This window comes from Tamandua tetradactyla, chromosome 15 (assembly GCF_023851605.1).
Source record: "Tamandua tetradactyla isolate mTamTet1 chromosome 15, mTamTet1.pri, whole genome shotgun sequence".
NCBI lineage: Eukaryota > Metazoa > Chordata > Mammalia > Pilosa > Myrmecophagidae > Tamandua > Tamandua tetradactyla.
Window position 1 is genome coordinate 79,006,026 of NC_135341.1, and position 24,498 is coordinate 79,030,523.

Genomic DNA, 24,498 nt, shown 5'->3' on the forward strand with positions numbered 1-24,498 from the left:
ACACGCACAGCTCCAAGTCATAGCAGCAGCCATGCTGGGACCCGTGAAGATGGCTGACAGCACAGTGGGGATTTGTGTGGATGCAGAGTTCTGCACGGGCCAGAGTCCACTCCCTCAGCTGCCTTAGAAGTCTGCTCTCCTTTTAATTCAGTTCTCCTGTAATGCATTTCCTTTCTCTCTTTTCGTAATTGTTCTCCTTTATCCAGCCCCTGACACCTGGCTCCTCTTTGCACCCAGTTTCTCTAAACTCGCTGAATTTCATTAGTTCATTTTCTCCTGTGGACATGTGCCCCTCTGATAAAGATATTAATGTTGGAGAGTCACAATTGAAGGACTGTAGAACTGTGGGGAGGTTCAGCACACATTTAACAGAAGAGGAAACTGAAGGCTCTGATGAAGGAAGGGATTGGGTCAAGGAGGCTAGGGATAATCAATGATCAATTACACCTTGGGATATGCATTGGGATTTTACCCTGGTAGCTCACTTCAACTCATCTAGCCCTCACAACCGCTCTAGGAGGTAGGTATTGGTATAAGAAGGCTAGCTGAGCTACCCAAGATCACATGGCTCATAGGAGCCGACCTGGACTGCACACCCTCTAAGTCTGACTACAGAGCCCATGCTCTTTCTATACTCAGAGGCGCAAGGTCCCTAGTCATCAGGGGCAACCCCAGGACTAATCCCATGGGTTCTGGGTGGCGGTTAGTGTCCCCTCTCCAGGCCCCATTCCAGGAGACAGAGAGATGGGTAACGGGTAATGCCTGATCTGAATGCATCTCAACATAAATATCTCTGGATCATCCTTATCCACACACTTCACTGTGGGATATGGACAGAAGCCAGAGCTCTGAGGGCTTCCTACCCTGGAAGTGACAGGAAACCAGCAGCAGCTCACCAGCCTCATTCATCAGTGCCCAAGAGAGCACAGGATACTACCAGGAGGCTGGCAGCTCCTTCCCTCAGGACCCTCCTTGCAAGCTGACACAAAGGCTGGAGGACAGGACGGAACAGAAATGCTTGAAAAAAAAAATACCTTCTCTAGGCAGTTGAGACATGGCCTCCAGGGCACCGGTTTATGTTGGGTCCCTAAGGATGAACAGGAATGTAAAGGAGAATTTGGATTTGGGTGGAAAGAGACTATACTGAAAGTGTTGGGAAGAGGAAAGGTGAAGGGTGCTTGGATGCAGACTGCTGGGGCCTGTGGTTCATGACCAGGGTGTGGGTGGCACTGTAGGCTTACCATGTCCCAGACCAGCCCGGTAGGTGTGTGTTCTGATGATAACGTGAGCCAGTTCTCACAAGGCGCTCGCTGACTAAACATCGCCTGGAGAGGCTGATCCAGGTGGGCTTGGGCACACTCGGCAATCTGTCTTTGAAACTGCTCCAGATCATTCTGAAAGGTAGCTACATTTGGGAAGCATTACTAGGGGCTTAGATAACTACATACTTTATAGTGACTGAGAGTTTGCTGGGCTTTGAATCTCTGGAAGTTGGAAGGGTGTGTGATGGAGCGGAGGAGGGGCAGAGGGCTGTTAGGGTCAGTGGCTTTCAGAAAGCAGCCCTAACAGAAACACCTCCAGGTTGCAGAAAACTGCAGATATATCACAGAGCTCTGTTCTTAAGCATGAACAAGCAGGGTGGGTGCCCACAGACTGCAGACCCTAATTTCCACATAGGGGAAGAGGCCAGGGCATGGAGATTAAAGAACAGTAAATGTTAAGGTTGGTCCCTGTGAAACACTCGAAGATACTATGAAGCACATGGTTTCTGGGCATTTAAAATTGAGTTCAAAGTGGTGCAACGGTGGCTCAGTGACAGAGTTCTCGCCTGCCATGCTGGAGACCCAGGTTCAATTCCCAATGCCTGCCCATGCAAAAGGAAAAAAAAATTGAATTCAGTGATGATTGGGAGTCAACATAATTTCATTAAGAACAAATTAGGGTTTCCTCATCTCACTTACTAGGGTTCCACATTTAGAAAACTCAAGAGGAATGGCAGACGCAGTGAATTTTTATTTCAGCAAAAAATCCTTGGTGGTTTCCTAAGGGAAAGTATTGTAATGTGGCTACAGAGCTTTTTTTCATATCAAAAAGATTAGTGACTCTGTCGGGCAGGAAGGGAGTCACTAGCTTTCTTCGAATATTTGTCCTGTTCAATCTCTTGTCTGTTTGATTTTTTTTTTTTAAATCCATGAGTCAGATGCAAGCACAGGGACGTTCATTGAGTTTGCAGGTAACAGTTGGGGAGCATAATCAGTGCCATGGAAAACAGAAACAGGATCCAGAACTGTCCAACAGCTCTGAATGCTAATTTGAAAACTGTGTGATGACATGGTACAGCGGATAAATCTAAAATTTAATGTTTAGGTAAAAACAAGAATAAGAGAATGCAGAAGGAAGGAGACCTGCTTTGCACTTAGCTTGTCTGCAAAAAAAAAAAAAAATTAGGTATTTGATTGAGCACAGACTTAATACAGGTGAAATATTGCTGACAAAAGAGCCAAGCACTGTTACTGATGAGGACTAGTAATACTGATAACCACCCATTTTGAACACTTACTGCACTCAACGTTTTACATGTATTAACTAATTTAATCCTCAGATCAGCCCCCATGAGGTAGATTTTGCATGTGAAGAAACTAAACCTCTGAGAGGACAAGTAACCTGTCCAGTCATGGAATTTGCAAAACGAGACTTTAAAACTCAGTCTGTCTGACTGTGTGGTCCCAACTAAGGTCAGATTAGAGGAGGTGATATCAAACCATGCTGTCCTTTGTGCTAGTAAGAACACGTATGGAGTGAGGCTCTCAGGTCTGATGACATTGTTTGCAAAGCACCTGTTTCATGAAAGACATTGTTTGCAAAGCACCTGTCCTGAGGAGGGCAAGCTACCTACCAAGGATTGTCAGTCCTGGTCTGTTCCTGAAGAGATCTGCAAACAGCAGTATTTGGGACTGGAGAAACCCAGACACAGACATGGGGGGAGGAAGGGGTAGGTCACCGTCAAGTTTTGTGAAATGTCATTATCATTATGACAAAGAAAGGAGATGTTATTTTGCTTCATGAAATTAAATGGATCCGTATAAACACCACCCCCACCCAGTTGGAGCTGTGCAGCAGATGACATGCTGTCCCTGCAAGCTTTCAGACAGAGCCTAGATAACAATCAGTAAAGAATGCTGTAGAGGAGAGTCCTGCTGTAGATGGGAGCCTGGAAAGATGCCACCTAGGAGCCGTTCTGTCTCCAAGATTCCATGTCCAGCTTTCTTGATTCTAGGTGGTAGGTGTTTCAGAACTGTGGAGGACACAGCATCCAGCTCACAGGACATCACCTTTAGTGCTAGGGTGAAGGTGAGGTGTGCCCTTGGGAGGAGGGGGACAGACAGTAGAAATTTTGGCTGTCACTTCTGAAGCTTACAGGAGCATTAGTAACTGATGAGGACTTACGGGGAGAGAAGGAAGGACCTTTGGAACAAAAGGTGGCTGAGTTTACAGTGGGTGCTTAATAAATGTCAAATAAATTTAAAGAATTAAATTCACCCAGTGCATCTGCTGCTGGCTCTAAGCCAGAGCCTCCAGAAGCAATTAATTATTTTAGTTCTGAGCTCATTGGCTTTTGCCCTCCAGACCCTAGCAGAGTGTCAGTGGCCCAGAAACCAGTGGGACCTGCCTGGAAAGATGTGATACCCAAGGAGCGAATGGGGAGATATCAAGCTCTTTTTCCTGAAATACCTTCCTCGATATGAAATACCTTTGTGATTCACTTTCCCTCTTTAGGAGATAGGTATTCATCCATAACTGTGGTTTTAGGAGCAAATCTTGAAAATATGGTGAGATCCCCAAACAGAAGCTACGTGTTGCTTTTTCCTTCACCTTGTTGCCTCGGCTGGAGCTTATGTCTTGGATTCTGCCTCAAGCCCCAGCTGGGCATCCACCCAAACTCTGCTCGCTCATGGAAAAAGACAACCACCCATTGCCCTGGTCTTGGCCCTCAAAGATAGGTGGAGTCAAACATTTCTAGTGCTCATCAACCATTGGTGGTAGGTTTCTTCCAAGACCCTGCCCAGTTTTCAGTATCAACACCTCTAACTACTACCCTTGTGACTCACAGATCCACAACTCTAGATTCAATCTTCCAACTCTTTCTAGTCTGAGTTTTCTATCTTCTAGGCAGTTGCATTATTTCACTTGTCAGTTCAAAGTCTAAACTTCCCTGACCATAAGGCTCTTTCCCAATGTCCATTTCCTGGACAGTAGCTCCACCATATTCTAGAAGTCTTGGCATTGATCTAGACTCTTCTTGTCCATTCCAACTTCCCCATCTCCAATTGCTCGCAAGTGCTACCAGTCTTCCTTTGATATTTCTCTTGCCCCTTCTGCTATTTTCATTGTAGCACTCTTGTTAAAAACTCTTATACCTTAATTACTTTAACAACCTCATGGCTGTTATCCTAGCCCCTAGCCCCTTCCCCACAATGAGTGTGGAAGTCTGCAAGATGCCAGCAAAATGAACTCCCTAATGCCCTGCTCTCAGCACGTGCCTCCTTTGCTAGTGGACTGCTGTCAGCTGTGTGTGTCTGAGGGCATCGATCCTGAGGCCTTTGTTTGGCAATCAAGGACCTCCCCCATGCTCATACTCCAGCACCGTCCCCTCCTCTCCACATTCAAGCTCCTTTCCCACACCCTCACTTATGCAATGTCAGGCCTCTCTCTGGGATTCACGACACTCCAACCTTCTCTATACAGTGCAGAGCCTTTTGTACTTGGCCTTCAGGCCCAACTCAAGTCTTGGTGCTTCTAAGCTTCTGACCCTAGAGACTGCCATCCATGGCCTCCTGCCTCTGGTTTCTGTAGCTCATGCAGCCTGTTTTCATGTGTGGGTTCCTAATTCTAAAGTATCCAACATTGCCATAATCACCAAAGTGACTCATGAACTTGACTTTTCCTGTAGCTCCCACAATCCCTAGCGCAGTGCTGTTTGGGTGCCTAGCCAGTGTCAAGAAAAATAAGAGAACGATCTGTGTACTGAGGCAGAAAGTGAAATGACCTGAAGTGCCTTCCAGGGACAGAATGTTATGGGCACATTCTTAAACAACCACCCTGTCATCCTTGGCTAGCTGGACAAAATTCAGATAAGCCACGTATTATGACAAAGTCTACCCTACATCCATTCTGGGGAACAAGAGGGCACACTGTCCCCACTTTCCCATGTCTAAACCTTCTGTGACACTAAAAGATATAAATGACTGAAAACAGCGTGACATACTACCTCTCCAAAACCACACTATGGGATTCTAAGAATCACCCCCCAGCTAGATGTCACCAGGCTCTTCCTGGCACCTCCAAAACTTCATAGGGTCACCCTGGTCTCCAGCTACCCACAGAGGCATTCAAGTGATGAAGCTTTTTACTTTCTGAATTGCACAAAGGAGCTAAAAAGGAGCGTTCCATCTTCCCCAGCTTTTTATCCCCAATTATCACCTACTGTTTAGAATTGGCCCTCTCCCAGCTCACACTTCTGCTCTGCACCGAAACCCTGGTGCTTTAAAACAGCCCTAGCTGACTTTTCAGATGCAACCTCACTTGTTTGCCCACATCCCTAGAGGTCGTCTCCCCATTTTCAAGAACATCATGATCCAGTGGTGCAGGGTCTCTGGCAATGGCCAGGAGTTTCCTCAGCCTCAAGAACTATTCAGTACCATGGAAGGAGGCTCTGTACCAGGACTACATCACTTCTCCCCAAACCTAATGCATAAGGGACCTTGGTTCGTGTTTAAGATTCAGCAAATCTACGAGGACTGGTCCTTTATGGTTTTAGGCCATGCAGGCTGAGCCCAGCCATAGCATAAAAATGTTCCAAAGTCAAAGACCAAATCTGCAGGTGAGATCTTTAACAGAGGTTAGTAAGCTGGAAGACAGTAGCATTTAAGACTTTTCTCTCTTGAGGCCCTCCTCTAATCAGAAGGATAGATCTCTACATTCCATTTCCGTACTAAAGATGTGTAACCTCTGTTAAAATAATTAAAAACCGTAAAACACTATGAATATATAATATTAATAATAAAAATAATATAATGCATTATATAGAACAGTAACAAATGCTTCGCATTATAGAGATATATTACATCTGATAATATTATTACAACGACTACTACTATTTCCCCAACACTCATAATTTGAGAACATCTTCTGATCCCTGTCTTTTTTCTGACTGTGCCTGACTCTGTGGCTGACTAGAATTCCTTGTTCACTGTCTGGTGATTCATAGCACTAAATACCATTTTCCTGATAATTAAAAACTGCTCAGTGGCAAGTGGGAGCAGGAACAGGCTGATGCACGATTTATGCAGAAACACAAAATGAGCCAGAAGACAAATGACCTGTTCTGCCTAGCTAAAGGCATTGATTTTTTTTTCCCCCTTTTCTCATCATCTTCTGGGACTTGAGAAAGGCTAGCTCTAATGAGGGAGAGAGTCTGGAGAGAGGTGCCATTCAAGATGCGGAGGGTGCAGGGGGAGACATCACCTGCACGTCCTCAGGCCACATCACTCTCCTGATTTAGAACATATAGTCTCCTGCTCCTGTACCAGGTCCGTTCCCCAGGCCTGTCCTGTCAGACCTCACTTAGAGCAAAAGCATTGAGAATGGGCAATTTGCTTCACTTTTTCTGTTCCCTTTCCCCAATTTGACAGCCAAGTCCTCAATTTTCGGGAAGCCAAGTTCAGGTCCATAATGTTGCTTAGATGCCGCAATTAGGATGTCCTGAATTCACATTTATGATCACTCCTAGGCCGTGAAGCATCCTGGGCTTCTTGTGAAAGACCATAGCGACAAGCAAAACCCCTGGCCCCAGCATGGCAGCTGCTGCTTCACACACACACACACACACTCCCTCACACACAGACACGCGCTCACACAGGTGCTCACACAAACGCATACACTCTTCATTGTACACACAAGCTCTCATACAGATACTCTCACACAGGTATGCACACTCACAGACACACATGTGCACTCCCACACACTCCCACATACACACTCATGTACACTCATGCAGATATGCGCACTCACACATAGACACACACGTTCACACATGCACTCACACAGAAACACACTCTCCCGCATGTGCGTACACTCTCTCCTGTAGACACACTCACACAGATATGTGCACTCACACACACTCACACAGATACACACAGAGACATAGTTCTTAATTCTAAGAGCCAACGAGGTAGCAGACCTGTCATGATGAGGGAATTGCCCCCATCATCAAAGCCTTAACTTTCTCCCATCCGGGCGCACTTAGTAGCACATTACATTATGACCCTAAAAGAATCCTGGCACCATCAAGGGATGAGCCATTTCCCTTCTGGGAATAGCTTCTTCCTTGAACTGATTGGGGCCAATATCTGTAAAGCTCATTAACTCAGAATCCTTTCTCATTCATCCTTATATATGTCTTTACTTGAAAACCATTCATTAGAGTACATTCTAGATTGTTTAATTAGTTTCCATGGAAGAGTTCCTGTAGGACAGCTTAGCATGCATCGTTTAAAAGCCCTTGATCTAAAATAACAAGGTAGTTATTTTTAAAGTAACTAATATAACCCTAAGCGGCTTACGTCCCCCACAGGACCCCCCCGGCTTCCTCTCCCTACTTCCCCACACACTTCCTAGAACAATTCACTGATAATAATAATGAGTCCATTAGTACATCAGGCATCGCACTTGGTACGTCACTTTCCATATGTCCTTTCATCTCACAGCCACCCTGGGAAGAGGTGTCATCATCTCCTCCACTGGCAGGAGAAAGCCATTATACGAGAGGCATGCATGCTGCTCTTTGTAGGGCTGGTAAAAGGCTTTGGGTTTTTGGCCTCAGCGGTGGGACCACCATCTGGGCTCTTACTTCTGTCTTCTCAAGCATAGAATTTGAACAAGGTCAGGATTTTTTGAAACTGCTGTGCTTTCCTTTTTGCATTTTAAGTCCATTGTCATCTCATCTCCTTCCCTCACTACTCCAGAGCCCTCTGGCTGACTTCCACCTGCAGCAGTTGGGTTTCTTTGCCGTAGAAGCCCCCTGCCACCCACACAGCAGGCTGAGCAGCCCCCAACCAGGGCTGATGAGAATCGGTGTGAAAACAGCCACAGCTCCCTTGACCCTCCAATGGGCTGGCTATGAGGCATGTGGTTTTCCACACCAATTCCCAGGGCATCTCTGGTGGAGTGAAGCCTGCTCCAGTTGTCCCTTGTGGTAAGTAGCTTGAGAGCCCACCCTTTATTGGCTGCCTTCCTTTCCCTATCTTACTTCTCCCTCTCCTATAGCTATTTCTTGGGGTTACCCCACTGGCTTTCAAACCCTTGTCTCAAGGTTTGTTTCTGGAGAAACACAGGCTAAGATAGGAGCTGCCTAGAGATGCTGATATGGGTTCTTTTCCATCTGACTTCACTAATTCTCTGCAGCAAATAAGGAAGAGATGAGAGAGATGGCTGCCTATCAAGCATGTCATCTCTGCCTTCTCGTTTCTTCACTTTTATTAAAGCAGAAGCCCCTTCTTATGCATGTATGCACGTATGCGTGTGCACACACACACACACACACACACACACACACACACACACACGTAATATTCCCCAGAGATTAGACCGTCCCAGCACACCACCACATTCCCACAGTGAATATTTCCCTGTTTTCTTTGTCCAGGTTTCAGACAGCACATTCCAAAGTCAGTTCTGTCCTTGAGTTTCTAAGGGGCACTGGGGGATGGCACTAACCATCTTAAAGCAAGCTGTCCAGCATGCCAGGGTAATTTGACTAAGTGTCTGGGGAAAAAAATCATTCTTTCAGAAAAAGCGATTTATGTGAGCAGGGCTCCTGGCTCTCTGTGGCTTTAAAGAAGATAAAAAACGAAAATTTTTAGCTGTATCTTCTTTCTCCCTTTGGATGACTACCTTGTGTCCATTCCTTACCTGAATTGGAGACTGAGGCAACATAATTTTTTAGGAACTGTAAAGCTATCCGTAGTATTTTGTGTGAGCAATGTCGAAGTTAGAAGATGTGCAAAAGGCTGGGAGTCACTGGAGAATAAGCCGCAGTAGGGGGGTTGTGTGGCACTGAAACAGAGCTCAGGGGACCTGAGGTTTACTCCCTGACCCAAGTCCCACCCTGGATGGAGCAGTTTTGCTCTTTCAGATCTGCCTGTCCTACTTACCTGACTCTTTCATGAATTAGACGGCAGGAGCTGGCAGGGAAAACTTCTCTCCACAAGGATGTGATACTGAGATCATGTTTGGCTTTCAAAGCCCCCACTTCTTTCCGCCATCATGAAAATCATTTCTACCCTTTACCTAATGACATATCAAAGATGTTGTAAAATTACATTGTAAATGAATGTGTTTGTTTTTGGGGTCCCATTACTTATTTGTCCCCTCTCCTCCACTTTTTGAACGTTTTTCTTCTGCAAAGACAATTCTGTTTTGTCCCTATGCGCATCTATTTATCTTGCACCGTATATATCAGTGACAGAGTCTATATTCCTTTGTGTATTTCTCTTTCACCATTTTATTCGTTTTTCATACTTCAGTGTGTCTGAAGGCATAGTGGTTCAATTCCCATTTTTCTTTCATCCCACCTTGTTCTTTCTATGTAGACTTTGCTCTTTCTCTATTAGTATTTTCTATGCTTTTCTCTTCACATTTTCCCTTCTGTGTACTTTCCCGGCGCTTACGCCTGGAGATTTTTTTTCCAATAACAATTTCTTTTTTAAAATCCGTCCTCATCTCTCTTGCAGCCCTGTACCACAGCTGTCAGTTATAACCTTAACAGTGGCCTCCACTCAGGAAAGTTGTCAAGTTGATAAATATTGATATCTACCCTACCATTTTACCACCACTTTTCTGCTAATGCATTTGGTTGGCATCAATCAGCTTCCTTGCTTTCTGCAAGCACCTGGTGTGGGAACTGGTCCTGATCTGTCACTTATAAGTAATCTGCCCCACATTTCATCAAGAGCTCAAAAAGAGGAAAAAAACATGTGGAGGAGAGGTAGAGGACAGAGAACAGAGGACAAGACTAGAGTGGCCCAGAGGAAATGGAGATGGGGAAGCCTGGCAAGACAAGGAGAGGCACAGAAAGTTGCAGCCTAGCATTTAGGAAATATCTTCTCAGGAACATCTTTAGTGCTGGGGACACCAGCCAGGACTTAATAATGCCCCTGTCCTCTTTGGGATGTTAACCCTGCTTGTCTCCTCCAATAAGGCTCCCCAGGAATGAAGATCTACATTGACCCCTTCACTTATGAGGACCCCAACGAAGCTGTCCGGGAGTTTGCCAAGGAGATCGATGTATCTTTTGTGAAAATCGAAGAGGTCATCGGAGCAGGTATGGCCCTCTCCTCCTGTCATTTCTGTTCTCTTGGTGTCCAGATATCTTCTTCCCACCACTCCAGGGGCTCTCTTTCAAGTAGAAAATATCATCTCATTGAGCAAAAGAGCTTCTACCAGTTGGCTACCCAGATGAGTCTGAGCTGTCCACACTGTGTATCCAGGGCAGGGAGAAAACAGCACTAGGGATCTTTCGGGGGACCCTGATTGTGGTGGCCAAACTTGTCTGGTGTTCCAGAGAAGCCATCTGTAGTTTTAAGAGATTCAGAAATAGCTCTGGAAATAGACCACCAAGTGCAGATACGGAGAGAGAAATAGGGCATCAGCTAATGGCTTTTGGAGGAAATACAGGCCTTGGGGAGCTGGACTTAGTATCCTGCTCCCTGACCACCATATCTCCATGGCTTTGGGCCAAGACTTCTTGCCATGTTTTGAGTTCCACTTTTCTTACCTACGTGCATTTAAAGACAAACTATGATGAATAAAAGGAGATTGCTGTTTCCAGAAGAAAGTCTACCCATATTTGCTGCAAGAGATCTGTGATATAGATGGTGACACCAGACAATTTTCACTCCCACAAAACATACAAGCTCTTATCCATTTTACCACATTGAAGGAGAATTCCAGCCCAGCATAGAACTAACTGCCTGAGATGCTCTCAGGAAATCGTACCTAAAGGCTGATCTAGCATTTTCGTCTTTCTCTATAGTTCAGTGGTGGTTGAGTCATTTTGGTAATGGACCCATCCTTAGTAATGTAAATGAGATTTAAAAACATCCCCAAATACCATTACTTTATAAGTAATCTCTTTACTGCCATCTCTACGGCCTCTTTTGAATCTTCTTAAAAGAGACGTCTGCTTTGTGTCCTCTTCCCTGTGTCTTCTACAACATTCTTTGCCTTTTCTTCTTCAAACGTCATTTATCATTGTGCAGTCTCTCTTCACTGAGGTGCTGTAGGCTTCTTTTTAGCTGGTAGGTCTAAAAGTATTTTATTCATATAAATATTTGGTGTCTGAAGTAGCCTCTGCTAATAAAATGTTTAGTCAACATCTTACATACCACTTCATATATTATCTTTAGGGGGAATGTCACCGTCCTTCCATTCACTGCCTCCCTTAATGCACTGAGGGGTCAAAAAGCCATCTGTGTAATTGGAAGGCACATTTGAAAGCTTGCCCCATTAGACCACCATTTTCATGCTCTGGTTTCTCTTTTTAAGAGCTATGACCTCTTTCCTCAGCATCCCCGGGGTGGATGCTAGGACAAACCACGCCCCTCCCACCGAGCCCTCAGGAGTAGCGACCAGTTCACCGTAATCTGATCCTCACAAGTCTATACATATTTCCCATGGACTTTCATTAAATATGTTACTGAACCACGACTTTCTCTTCTGTGTGGATAATTTCCTCTTCCTCCTTAGACGCTGACATATTTAAGGATCATGCCTTGGAAGGCTGGGTATCCAATAAATTGGATCACTCTCAGGAGCTCAGCTTTCTCCAGTAAACTTGAAAGGATGTTGGGGAGTCAGGCTCTCCGTCCCGCACCCTGTCTCCCTGCATTATTAAATGCTAAGGTGTGCGGTAATGGCGCTAGTGATTTTAATGTCATTATTTATGCCATGGGCTTAGAGCAACGTGCACTGGCCTGCCTTGCAGCCCAGGGAGCACGTATCAGCCCTCCTCCCCATGTGTGGTCGGCGGGGAGTAGAGTCTTCTCGCTTTATGACCCTGCCAGGGAATTACAATTGAGATGAGCTCACCAACTGCTAGATGCCTCTAGAGGGACAGTTGATGGAGATTGCTCCATCTTCACCTTCCATTTTTGTATAGCATTTGTTGATACTGCCTTGTTTGTGCATTCTGCTCAGAGGAGGTTCTAGCCTCTCTGTGGGTCACGTGGTGTGGGGGGGATTCATGTATTCAGCAACTTGTGTGATGCCCAGCAGCATGATACAAAGACCTCTGCCCCTGACTGCTGGTCACTGTCTCCCAGGCACCCACCTTCTCGTGATTCAGAATATCCCAGAGCTGATTCCTGTGGATGTTGATTCCACAATATTGATTCCATGAACAAATCAAGTTACTATGCATAACTTGATTGGGTTTAAGAGAAGACTCTCCTGGCTAGAATCAATCTGTCGCCATTCTCCAGTACCTTTCCCCTCTCTCGTCACCCTTACTTCCCCCACCCCTTCCCTTCACTGAGACTTTGGCTTTGTGCTAAAAAAATCTCTGTGAAGGTCAAGTTCTCTTTTTAAAACATGAAATTTTAAGGTAAGATTTATGCAGTGTTGTTGGTAATATTTCTCTTGGCCACTTGGGAGATTTGAAAGCGGGAGGCAAAAACTGGGTTGAAGAATAATAAAGAAGAATCAGGAATTATTTACCCTTCCTTCCTCCTTCCCTTCTTCCTTCCCTCCATCCCTCCCTGCTTCCTCCCTCCCTTCCCACCTTCCCTTTCCCCTTCATGCCTCTGTGGGCCGGCACAGAGGTGTGTGCAGTTCTTTCATCTGGCAGGGGGTAGGGTGAGCAGGAGGCTTTGCCAAGGACGTAGCATTTGGCCTGAGCCTTGAAGGATGAAAGTAGGAGGAAAATAGATTTTTTTGAAACTCATTAGAGAAGGAGACAGTGACGGAAAAGAAAAATTAAATTATTTAAGGAGGAAAATGAGCACGGCCTTCCAGCAGCGGGGTACTAGAGCCGGCTCACACTAACTCTCAAGAGCAGAGCCAGTTGCATGCATCGCCTCCAGACTGCTTATATGGTGGCTTCACGTTGCTGTCTTGAAAATGGCCATGATCACCATATTTACACCATGGGAATTGGCAAGTGCTACGAATCAGGCTTTGTGTGTGTGTGATTGTGTGTGTGTGTCTGCTGAGGAATTAGTAAACATTTAACAGCACACCACTGACTTCCAAATTGTACAAGGTTATTTCAAAGAGACTGCAGAGAAATTAACTTGCACCTGCTCCATGTAGAGTCAGAAGAGAGGACTGTGTTTGTCGCAGGAGGGATTAAGTTTAAAGTTCAAGAAAATCCTCATCCATTTAACACTGATTCTGTGCCTGTGACTGTGGTGGATTTGGGGAGGATATACTGACAATCCCTACCCTCTGGGGGTTATTGTCTAGTATGCAGACGCATGATGCCACTCAGTGAGTTTAGGATGAATGATTGAGAGCTGAGATCAGGAGCCTGGAGAACAGGAGCCTGGAGATGGGAGAAGAAGAGGTTTAATGGCAGGGGAGGACACAGGGAGGAGGGACCTGAGTGCTCTGAAGGGTGTAAAGGCTCTGAGTAGAGTGATTCTCTAGACAGTGCATCCTGGAAACAAGGTGGAGAGGTACCTGTTGGGGAGAAGTTAAGCATTAAGTCAGGGGTATTGGATTTTGTCTATAGAAAACAAGGAACCCCTGTAGGTTTCTGAGAAGAGGGGGTAATAGGAACTAGACTCTGGGGAGACGAGCTGGGAAATACTGTGTTTGGATTGGATTGGAAGAGGGTGGCTGGACAAGTAGAGAAAAGACCTTAGAGGCATGGAGTCGAGTTAATGTTACCCCATAACTGAAGGTGTGGAGAAGGTTTAAGACACTTGGTGCTGGGATTAAGGGTGCCTCAAAGTAGCCAAAATATCCAAACCAGGGATGTGTCCAAGTGTGCTGACTGGAATGACTAGTGGGCTTGGTGCCTAGAGTTGATGGGGAGAGGTGGTATAGGGGTTCTGGCCAGAAAGGAGGGGTATACCATGAAAAACAACTTGAAGGGAGAGTAAGGCTGCCTGGCTTCTAGGGTTTGGGGAGTGGCAGCTGTGTATGCCATTGGAATCATATCTAGAAGCTCTGAGGTTGAAGAATTGCTCCAATTGCCAACATTTTTTTCTAAAGTTGTTGAGGATGTTGAACAAAGGAATGAAAAACAAAAACAAAAAGAAGAAAGGTACTGCGAGCCAAGTGTGAACACCATATAAGAAGATTGAATAGTAATTAAATCATTAATTGGTTACGTAATTGTTTGCTTAATGTTCATCTTTCATCATGAGGCTCAAAGTCCCATGGGAGCAAGGGAACATATGTGGTTTTGGTAGTCTCGTACCCAGCCTAGTGTGTGGCACTGAGGTGTGCAATTAAATATTTATTGAATGTGATTAAATGAAAGTAGGTCCTTGCGGGAAAATATGATAGGAATAAAAATTTAGAAAACCAGGTAGAATTTGGGAGAATGGAGCGAGACTAAAGAGAGGTGGAGTGAGATAGTGAGTCATTTGATAGTCTAAAAATGCTCCCAGAAAGCAAAGGAAGGCCTGCTGACCCTTCCTTTCCTCCCTGCAGATAATGGGGTTAATTGAAGTCTTTTTAGAGAGGGCATCAGGCCACCCGGGTGTCTTTGGGGGAATATCAGCTCTCTGTTACTATGAGTCTGACTAATAGTTTCATCTGAAAGGTCAACTCCAGTGCATTGGTTAATTCTGATGAGTTTGATTAGTAGACTTGCCCGTGGCATAACCCAGGGCTGTTTTGTGTGGTTGGCTCCTACAGCATGAACGGCAGTCCCAGCGTTGTGCAGTGCCCAACCTGTGTAACTATGCAGCAGCCTTAACTAACCATGACTGTCAAATGCATGAAATGGTAGATTGAAGTATTGCCAGAGGGTATCATCCAGGAGAAGACACACAATTTTTTTTTTTTTTTTTTTTTGGTTAGAGAAGTTGTAGCTTTACAGAAATAGCATGTATAACAAATAAAAAAAATAAAGAGTTCCCGTGTATCACCGTATTATTAACACCTTGCATTTGTGTGGTACATTTGTTAACAATCCATTAAACGACTATAGTCTATCGTTTACAACATGGTTTTAATTTTTTTAACATTTTTTATTGTGGAATATACTGTATATGCAGAAAAGTGATAGATTTCAAAGTACATTTTAACAAGTAGTTATAGAACAAACTTCAAATTATGATATGGGTTACAGTTCCACAATTTCAGATATTTCCTTCTAGCTGCTCGAATACATTGGAGACTGAAAAGAAATATCAATATAATGATTCAGAAGTCACACTCGTTTGTTGAATCTTATCTTCTCTGTATAACTTCTCCCTCTCATCTGATCCTTCTCTCAGTCTTTAGGGCTATTTGGGCAATATCCATTCTAGCATCTTTATGTTGAGAAAGGCTGTCCACACGATGGGGTAGGAGCATGCAACTGGCTGATGCTCTTGGAGATAGACTGGTACCTCTGGGATTCAGGGCTTCTTTGGCATAGGATCAACCTGGAGGTTTTAGGTTTCTGAAACCAACTGTATATATATATTTTTTGCACGGCAGCACCAACAGTCAAACCCGGGTGTTGGCTGCTGAGCCACCATGGCCCGCCCAAACCAACTGTATTTTAATTACTAAATGCACCCTCCTCTGACTCTGGTGGGTTATTGCTGCAGCATTTCCACAGATACCTCCTTGGGAGGAGACTTGCAGTGAGAGGGCTGGGTTAGGAGAGTTTGGGAGAGGGAGTTTGTGATATGCATGGATGGGAATGGGCTACCTGGGTGAGGCCAGCAGAGGCTCAGCATGTACCTCTCTTCTTTAAGAAGAGATGTAAAGTCTCCATGGGAATGATTTGGTGGAGAGGACATCTGCCAGTCTCTCTCTTGGGCTCATTCAAATTCAGGATGGGCACCATGAGGGCAGCCTCCTCCAGGGTGAGCGTCACAGCAGGAAGGGTTTCTCTAAGGATGAATAAAATGCATGTCTCCAGCAGTAATAGTTATATTAGCTAGCCTGTATTGAATTTATAGTGTTATCTCAGTTAACCCTCATAACAGCCCTAAGAGTTAGAGTTTGCATTTATATTAAAAAAAAAAAAAAACTCATGAGAAAAGCAAGGTTCAGAGGATGGTTTGCCAAAGGTCATACTTTCAGTTGAGTTAGAGACAGAGCAGGAATTGAATCCAAAATATGGCTGATCTGAGCCAGGTTAGTTCAACCTTCATGCTGCCTGCTCCTTTGGTTGCTGTTCTAGCAAAGAGCAGCCTCTTTGCTTGGGCGTTCTGATATGGTCCTGGAAATCCGCACCCCCCTGTATTGGTGCTGCAAAGGCCATCATACCTATCCCATGGGTGGAGCATATTCTTTCTAGAATACCCTGTTTCTACCCTCTGTTTCTCTTCTTCTAGTAGGATCAATTATCTATCTTAAGATAGACACCGTCTAGAGCCAAGAAATTTAACGTTTTAAATTATATGTGCTTGTTTATAGGATGAAAATAACCTCATTCTGACTTTGTGTTATGTAGGTATGCAATTATTGTCTACTAACCCCAAAAAACTGTAAAGAAAAGGGAAAACCGAAAGCAGCCTCCTCTATCCAGCTAGGTGCCAGGTATTGTGGCCACTGTAGCTGTCGAGCCAGTTCCGTCTCATGTGCCAACTCCAGTAGCCGAGTAATGGGTACTTGGGGAACTCTCCTGACAAGGATGAAAGGTTGTGATCAATTAGTAATGTTTCGTCCTCTGTGTGGGACCAGGAAGTACTAAAACACATACCTTGGTTCTACTATCCCTGGGCTAGCTATAGCCTACTTATCTTGCTCAGGCTAGCATGATAAAACTTCCGTGAAAACCTGGTTTAAATTTATTCTTTATGGATTTTGTTTCTGCTGTAAGTCTGAATTCATAACTAGAAGCTCCACTTTCCTTTTTTTTTTACCCCCAAGGCAGTTTGTGACTTCAAATGCTGCTTAAAAAAAAAGAGTGTCATTGTGTGTAGATTTGAGTTGCACACAGCCAGCAGCTACTGCTTGAAATACCTGCTGGCAGGTTGGATGTTTCATTTTCAAAACCTGAAAATTTTTTCGTCCTGATTTTATATATAACAGTTAAGGCATTTAATGCTGCTAAACCACTTTTTCCTCTCTTCCTCATTTTGTCGTGGAAACTGGAAAGAGGAATTGGTAAGGAGCTGAAACTTGCAGGGAATAATTTCAGGAGCTGTCTTGAAGAGCAATCACAGGAACTGGTCAAATTACCCTCAGTTGACAGCCTTAAGGGCAGTGGTTCTCAAACTCGAGCCAGACCTGAGCATCACCTGGATGCATGATAAAATACCAGATTGCAAGGTCCGTCCTCTTGAGTTTTGAAATCGGATTTGGTAGATACAGGAATGAGATTGCGCATTTCTAACAAGCTGCTAGGTAATGCTGATACTGCTGTGCAGGCAGGGACCACACTTTGAGAACCACTAAGAGCCACTGACTCCCAGGTTGGCCTGAAGCTGGGGCTGGATCCTCGCCAAAGAGTAAGGTTTGACAGTGGGAGAGTACCCAGGGTCAGCCCCAGAGATGTGTGCCAGTGGATCCCCAGCAAGACTAAAATTAGGTTGACTGCAGTTACTGCCAGTAAAGGATCTGTGAAGAAAGACTAAGTCATACCCAGCAGTTTACAAGACACATTTCCTATAAGCATCTATTTAAAATATAATGTTGATGCTTGATTTGTTGAAAATATTTTTTTAGGTATGAAATTTTGTTGGAAAATGGAAAGTGCATGGCCATGGTTTGGAGCTCATATAGACGCAAGCTGGAGTTCAGATCATGACAAACCAAAGCACCCAAAGACATGGGAAAAGTGTCAAAAAAGCAAAAAAAGAACTAGTTTCTTGAGAAGAGTTTCTGAACCTGAGATCAAAGAGCACAGGTTTCTTAGGTTGTAAACAACAGGAGGCCTTGATTTTCTGTGTGTTGTTAAAAAGACAAAATGCCCAATTATTCCCACTTGGCGATGAGGCTATAGTAGTGCTAAAAGGCCGGAGACCCTAGGCTTAGGGTCCAGGGCATACCTGGGAAATGGCCTCCACGCCAGGATGCCTGACAGGGGCACTTCCCACCATCTCCTGCAAAAAGCCCTGGTGTGTCTTGGTTCACAAATCTGTGGAAAACTGCTTTTCCTCTCGAATATCCCCTCTCATATCCCCCTCCCCCCCAACCCACCCCTATTTTCTCTTTTCCCGATCACCACCCACATGTGTCTGGAACAGTTTGTAGTTGACAAAGCACTTTCTCATTTACTTCTCTCAGCCTCCTGTTAGGAAGATAAGAATTTGTCCTCTCTTTTTATGGTATAGAGATGAGACAACTGAGGCCTGGAGAAGTTAAGGCCCTGCCCAAGGTCGATTGACTCACAGGTGGTGAGCTGAATTAGACAAGGAGCTTCTCACTCTGCTGGCTCAGTTTTCTTCCCAAATGCACTCCAAGTCCACTTAATTACAGTGTTGAACCAGCCTCCGCATGAGGATTATGTATTAAGTGACTTCCTTTGCAGTTGGTGCGTTGAAAACCTCTGGGCTTGGAGAATATGAAGTCATTTCTTTGCCAGACAGGAAAGGAGCTATTTTTACAGAATTACCACTGTTTAAGCCACTGCTTTCCATGATTACAGCACAAATTTCACAAGCCATAACTCTACTACCACCAAAGCAACTGATTACAAAACCCACCTTGCCCTACTCAAGGCGAGCAAGCTTTTGTTTTATAATTTTTGAGAACTATATGATGAGAGCCCTAAAGAGGATGGAGTTTAAAGCGAAAATATTAGATGCACTACACTTAAAGACTGATCAGAAACAACGATTAATAATGAAATAACATTTGTCATTGAGGAAAGTAATTTGACCCACACTGTTCTATGTAGATGCAACTTTTGAGAGCCACACTTTCATTGGTTTCTTCCTCCTTCTTTTGTTTTTTCTTTTTTACTCCTGTCTCCACTGACTCAGGCTCTGGGCAGTATGAGGGAGCCTGTATCCACGCACTGCTTTCAAAAATATTCAAAGGTGTTGAGAGAGAAATTCCAGGGTACTAAGGACTTTTGGTAGCTTGCTGTTGTATTTGGAATATGCTCAGGTTGCTTAGACGTGGTTTTCTCTCAACCTTGGTTGCAGATCAGAACCACTTGGGCAACCAGAACCGGCTTCACAATGATACAACCTGGGCGGACACTGAGCCCCGTTTTCAGAAGAGCCTCTTGCTTAGTTTAATGCTCCACCATCACAGTCCTGAAATTCTTAATAATTTTAAATAAGAAACCCCACATTTCCATTGTACCGCATTCCATAAATTATGTAGCTGATCTTCCAGGCAGCTTTTTTAAAATATGTCAGTGCCCAGGCTGCACCCAGACCGATGAATTAGAATCTCGGGGTAGGACCCAGGCCTCTGTACTTTGTGAAGTGCCCTGTGACGCCAATGGGCAGCCAACTTTGAAAAACATTGGCGTAAACAGAAATGCTCAGTTGGCATACATATATGTAAGTATGGTGGGGGGCGTGAGATTCACCGGGATCATTTTTCCAAACATGGTGTAGAGACTGATAAATATTACAGTTCCTAACAATTCTGATCCCTCCCCATTCCCAGATGGGAACCTCCACTGAGTATGACTTCTGTCTGTGAAACAGCTTCACTTCTGTTGCTCTTGGTCCTGAGTTGTTGTGATAGTAACTGCATATGAGCTGTTGGACCTACACGTATGGGGCACAGTGGTCCCTGTGTGACTTCATATCGGTGCAACTATATTCCCTGAAACAACATGGCTAATTGAGGCATATCTACCTCCAGGCCCCATGGCAGGAAAGGAGCCATGGACAAGATCCCTGGCTCTCACTCCTCGCTGTGTGGTTTCGGGCACATTTTCTCTGTGTTTCAGAGAATTTTTATTAGTAGGAAAATGGAGATGACAAAATCTATCCCATGGGGATGTTGTGAGGATGAAATGCGATCAAGCATGCACAGGGCCTGGCACATAGTAGGTGGTCAGTAAATATTTATGTGGTATCTCCTCCAAAAAACTATGCATGTGCTTTCCCTCTCAACTGTGTCTTTTTATTAAGTAAGAAGATAGAACTCATTATTATGGCAACAGGGAAGTAATACTAACCAATATTCTTTAATCAGCGTACTCATTGAGTATGCAGTTCATATTCATTCAGGTCATAGTTATTGAGCCCTGCTCTATCAAGAAGGTTTCAAAGGGATGGATTCCAAATATCTATCTTTATCTATATCTTTATCTATGTATCTATATATGATGGGTCGCAGTTGTCCAGTACTTTTCTTTAAATTTCACTCATTTCAATTATGAAAATAATGCTTACTTTTTACAACAATCCAAAACAACATAAAATTAACTAAATTAAATTTACTAGTTTCTACTTCCCTGTCCCCACATCCACCCTCTAGTCTAACTGTTTCAAAACAGATTTGAAATAAAAAATAATTTGATGTGGATTTTTCCATATTTTTTTTTTTTGCATGCACAGGCACACACCCATCTGGACACACATTACATGTTGCATTCTATAACATACTCATTGTTGTTTCTTCATCTAACAACATAATTTGGTTATATTTGCCTTCAGTAGCTCATGGCATTTCATGCAATGGATATGCCATTTTCGAACCACTCCTCTGGTTATGGTCATACTGTGTTTGTCCCGAGAAATATTACAGGAAGCATTTTTTAATCTACCAATTTTAATACTGGCACTTCTACTTCTTTTGGATGGAGGAGGGAGTGAGCCTCGGCTGTTTATAATCCAGAGGTGGAACAAGGTGAAAGCCAAGCAATAATAAATTTGATACACCAACTTTTATTGACATGCCTACCCTGTATCAGGTGCTACAGTGGAGTACACAGGCTACAAGCATGATTGAGACTTGGTTTCTGTTCTCCAGCAGGTTGCCGAAGCAGTATGATTAAATGTCAAAGCCAATGTTACGAATGATGCATCTTCTGGTATTGTAAGATCCATGTTGAAACCTTCCTAGTGGCCCTTAAACCAACCTCTACTCCAGGCCCCAGGTTCGGTCAAGTTCTGAAGCAGTTTCACATAAAAAGCCCTTTCATGCAGCTTCCTTCTGATCTCTTCCATAGCAGAAAACAAAAGGAACCATTCCCAACCAAATCAGAGAAGTGTTAGCTTGCCTTTCTAAAGTGACCTATCTAAAGATAAATTACTGAATTTATCTGAGTGCTCACTGTTTGCTCCATCATTTTCTTCCAGAAACTGAAAGTGAAAAAGAAAGTTTTCCCAGCAGAAAACTGTGTTTCTCCTGTCAGGGCTTTGACACACATTTCAGCGATGCACCCAAGAGTAGATGTTTAGCTGCTTCACATGCAAGAACTAGAAGTTACAAAACCAAGTTAAATCATAAAATAAAGCACAGAAAAACAGGATCCAACAGATTTTTTTTCAAGCAGCTGTGAAATCATGTCACTATAATTGTTTTTACTATTAGTAATTTTACTGCAAAAATGTTTAATGCTGTGGCACCCATGGAGGTGTGCAGCTCGCGTTCACTTGGAGAAACAACTTGCCTTCCAACTGTCAGGAGCGCAGTTAGCTGACAGCCTCCAGCTGCGGTGGCTTCAGGATCTGCCTCAGCTTTCCAGTCAAAGCCAAGATTTTCCCGGCAGGCCTGAGCAATGAGCGAGTGTGACAGGGATGCTGGGGCCTGCCATTTCTGCAACAGGCGTTCTTTGCTCTGGAGCTCCCCGTTGAGTTGGCTGAGCCTTTGTCAGGTCTGCATCTCATCTGAGGTTCTCCAACCCAATCCCGTTTCCTCTCTCTTTAATCTTTCATAGATAAGCCTCTTTCCTTCCTAACTTCTTCTCAGTGTCCACTTTCTGGAGGTTCCCGTGGATGCACATGCATTCTGGGCAATGTAGAAATATAAATGTATACATCTCATTTAGATGAGGGAGATGTTTGAAACTACCCCCTACCCTATATACTTTCTTGTCCCATTCTCTACTGAAAATGAATTATGATTCTGCTCAAGTGAAACTGACCATTTCATTGCAGTTCCTCAGTTGGGACCTAAATGAAAAACTAAATGTGGGGACAAGCCAACCCATGTTCTGAAATTCCGCTTTAGTTACCCCGAACTATTTCTAAGAACCAAGGTAAGGAACTTATTTGGGTATTCCTTTCGTGTTTGACATGACTGATTACAGCCAACACATCATGGTTACGATGAGAGAACATTATTTCAATTTCTGCCACTCTAATCACAACTCCACGTTGTGTACTGTTATCCTTGATGCCTCTCCTTGTGATCCCACAGACCGAGGAGGAGGAGGCCAATAATGACATTCTTGCTGTTGTAGGAGAGTTTGGAGAGGTGTACAAGGGGCGTCTGAAACTGCCAGGCAAGAGGGAAATCTATGTGGCCATCAAGACACTGAAGGCCGGATACTCGGAGAAGCAGCGTCGAGACTTTCTGAGCGAGGCCAGCATCATGGGCCAGTTTGACCATCCCAACATCATTCGTCTGGAGGGAGTGGTCACCAAGAGCCGGCCGGTCATGATCATCACAGAGTTCATGGAGAACGGCGCTCTGGACTCTTTCCTCAGGGTAAGAGCTGCTGAATTTGGTGAGCAGTGGGTGGCAAACAGGGTCTGCAGGAAGAGAACCAGCCATTCCTAAATCATGGGATAACACGTGGGTGGGGCATTGGAGATGCTAACGAGATTAAGAGATTTGTCGCTAAGAGGAGAGAACAACAAAGAACTTGTGGACTCTCCAGGAGGGTGGGGTAGGACCTCAATAAATGCTAGTTGGATGGATATGAATGAATAGAGAAGACGAAAATGGCCATTGGCATCTGCATGAATCACTCAGATTGAAGAGACTTTCAGCTGCTAGAGAACTTTGCGTGATTCATGCAGATGCCAGTGACTGCTCCCTGTCTATTTACAGTAACTGCCCTTTCAGCAACTCTCTACATTTGTAGTTCAGAGATAAAATGGGCTGTCCTTTGATAACACCTGGGTGAACTCTGAGGAGGCAGTTCTGGCTGGGGAAGGGGATTCATATGTCGCCAGTGTCCACCAATCTTTGCCAGGGTTGATGAAGAGTTGTGACTTCCAACCTATCTGCAGTGGAGGGGGTGGGGGAAGGGCCATGGGGTGGGGAGCAGGGGGTTCCCAAAAGCCCACGACTGGGAGACCTATAAAGATCATTGTTGGAACATGTCCCAAATGGAACCCGGACCACACTGGAACCATTTTAATTTCTCCAGGGTGTTCTCCAGAAGCACCCAGGGAAAGAGTGAGTGAGAATGGCCAAGATGCTGCTCCATGGAGTGGAAACAGACTGAGCCTAGGCTTAGGGGCAGAATCTACCCCAAATCAAGGTGCTCAGCTGGGCTTGCTGGGCAGCCAAAGAGCAGACATTCCAATGGGAGCATCAAAGAATGGGGTAGAGCCTTCTAAGCAAGGACTTGAGGTGATACCAAGTAACAGGCTACACAAGTCAACAAAACTGCCAAACAGTAGCTGTGGCTGCAGATCAAAGAGCAACCTGTACAGTTGGTCATTCAAAGATTCCTGGGGTGACTCTTCTGGCCAAGCCCTATTCTGGCTACTGGGCCTGTGAGATGAAGGCAACATTGTTCTAATGCTGTATAACGAATCATCCCAAAACTTAGTGATTTAACACAACAGTTTATTTTACTCCCATCTGCAATTTGCACAAGGTTCAGTGGGGATGTCTCATTTCTGTTACATGCAGCATCCGCCTAGGTGGCTCAAAGACCTAAGCCCAACATCACCCGAAGCCTCGCTCACTCCCTAGTCTGGTGCTTGATGGTGGGTGTCAGCTAATATCTCTCAATGGATCTTCTTGGGCTTCTTCAAAGCAAGCTGGGTTCCAGGAACAAGCAACCCAGGAAGACAAAATGGAAGCTGTCCCACCTTCTGTGATCTAGCCACGAAAGTCAAATGGTGTCAGTTCTACTGTAGTCACAGACCCACCCAGATTCAAGGGGAGGGAAGAGGCTCCACGTTTCGAGAAAGGATAGTTCCCCAATGTCTTCTCACACACATGGTTGGGAGATCTTGTTGCAGCCATCTTAGAGAATCCAGTCTGCCACAGATGCAGAGGCTGCCCCCGGAGACCTTAGTAACAAAAGCCTCTAACAATCCTCTGAATACAGGGTACTTTTCTGTTTCCTGAATGGAGTACAAAGGTATCATAAGTGACAACAAACTTAAATCTTCCTGGGAAGTCAAGGAAGGCTTCAAAGAGGAGAAAGTGTGTCATCTGGCATTAGAG

The 24,498-nt window shown here is 44.5% G+C and overlaps 1 protein-coding gene across 3 annotated transcripts in view; it reads left to right on the plus strand.

Annotated features, from left to right (window-relative positions):
- The window catches only part of EPHB1 (EPH receptor B1), a 395,735-nt gene that overhangs the window by 319,198 nt on the left and 52,039 nt on the right, over positions 1-24,498 (plus strand). For all 3 annotated transcript variants that reach the window (XM_077130187.1, XM_077130185.1, XM_077130186.1), the window contains 2 exons: positions 10,259-10,381; positions 22,550-22,797. In XM_077130187.1, the coding sequence (XP_076986302.1) occupies positions 10,259-10,381; positions 22,550-22,797 (371 nt within the window). The remainder of the gene's footprint in view (positions 1-10,258; positions 10,382-22,549; positions 22,798-24,498) is intronic.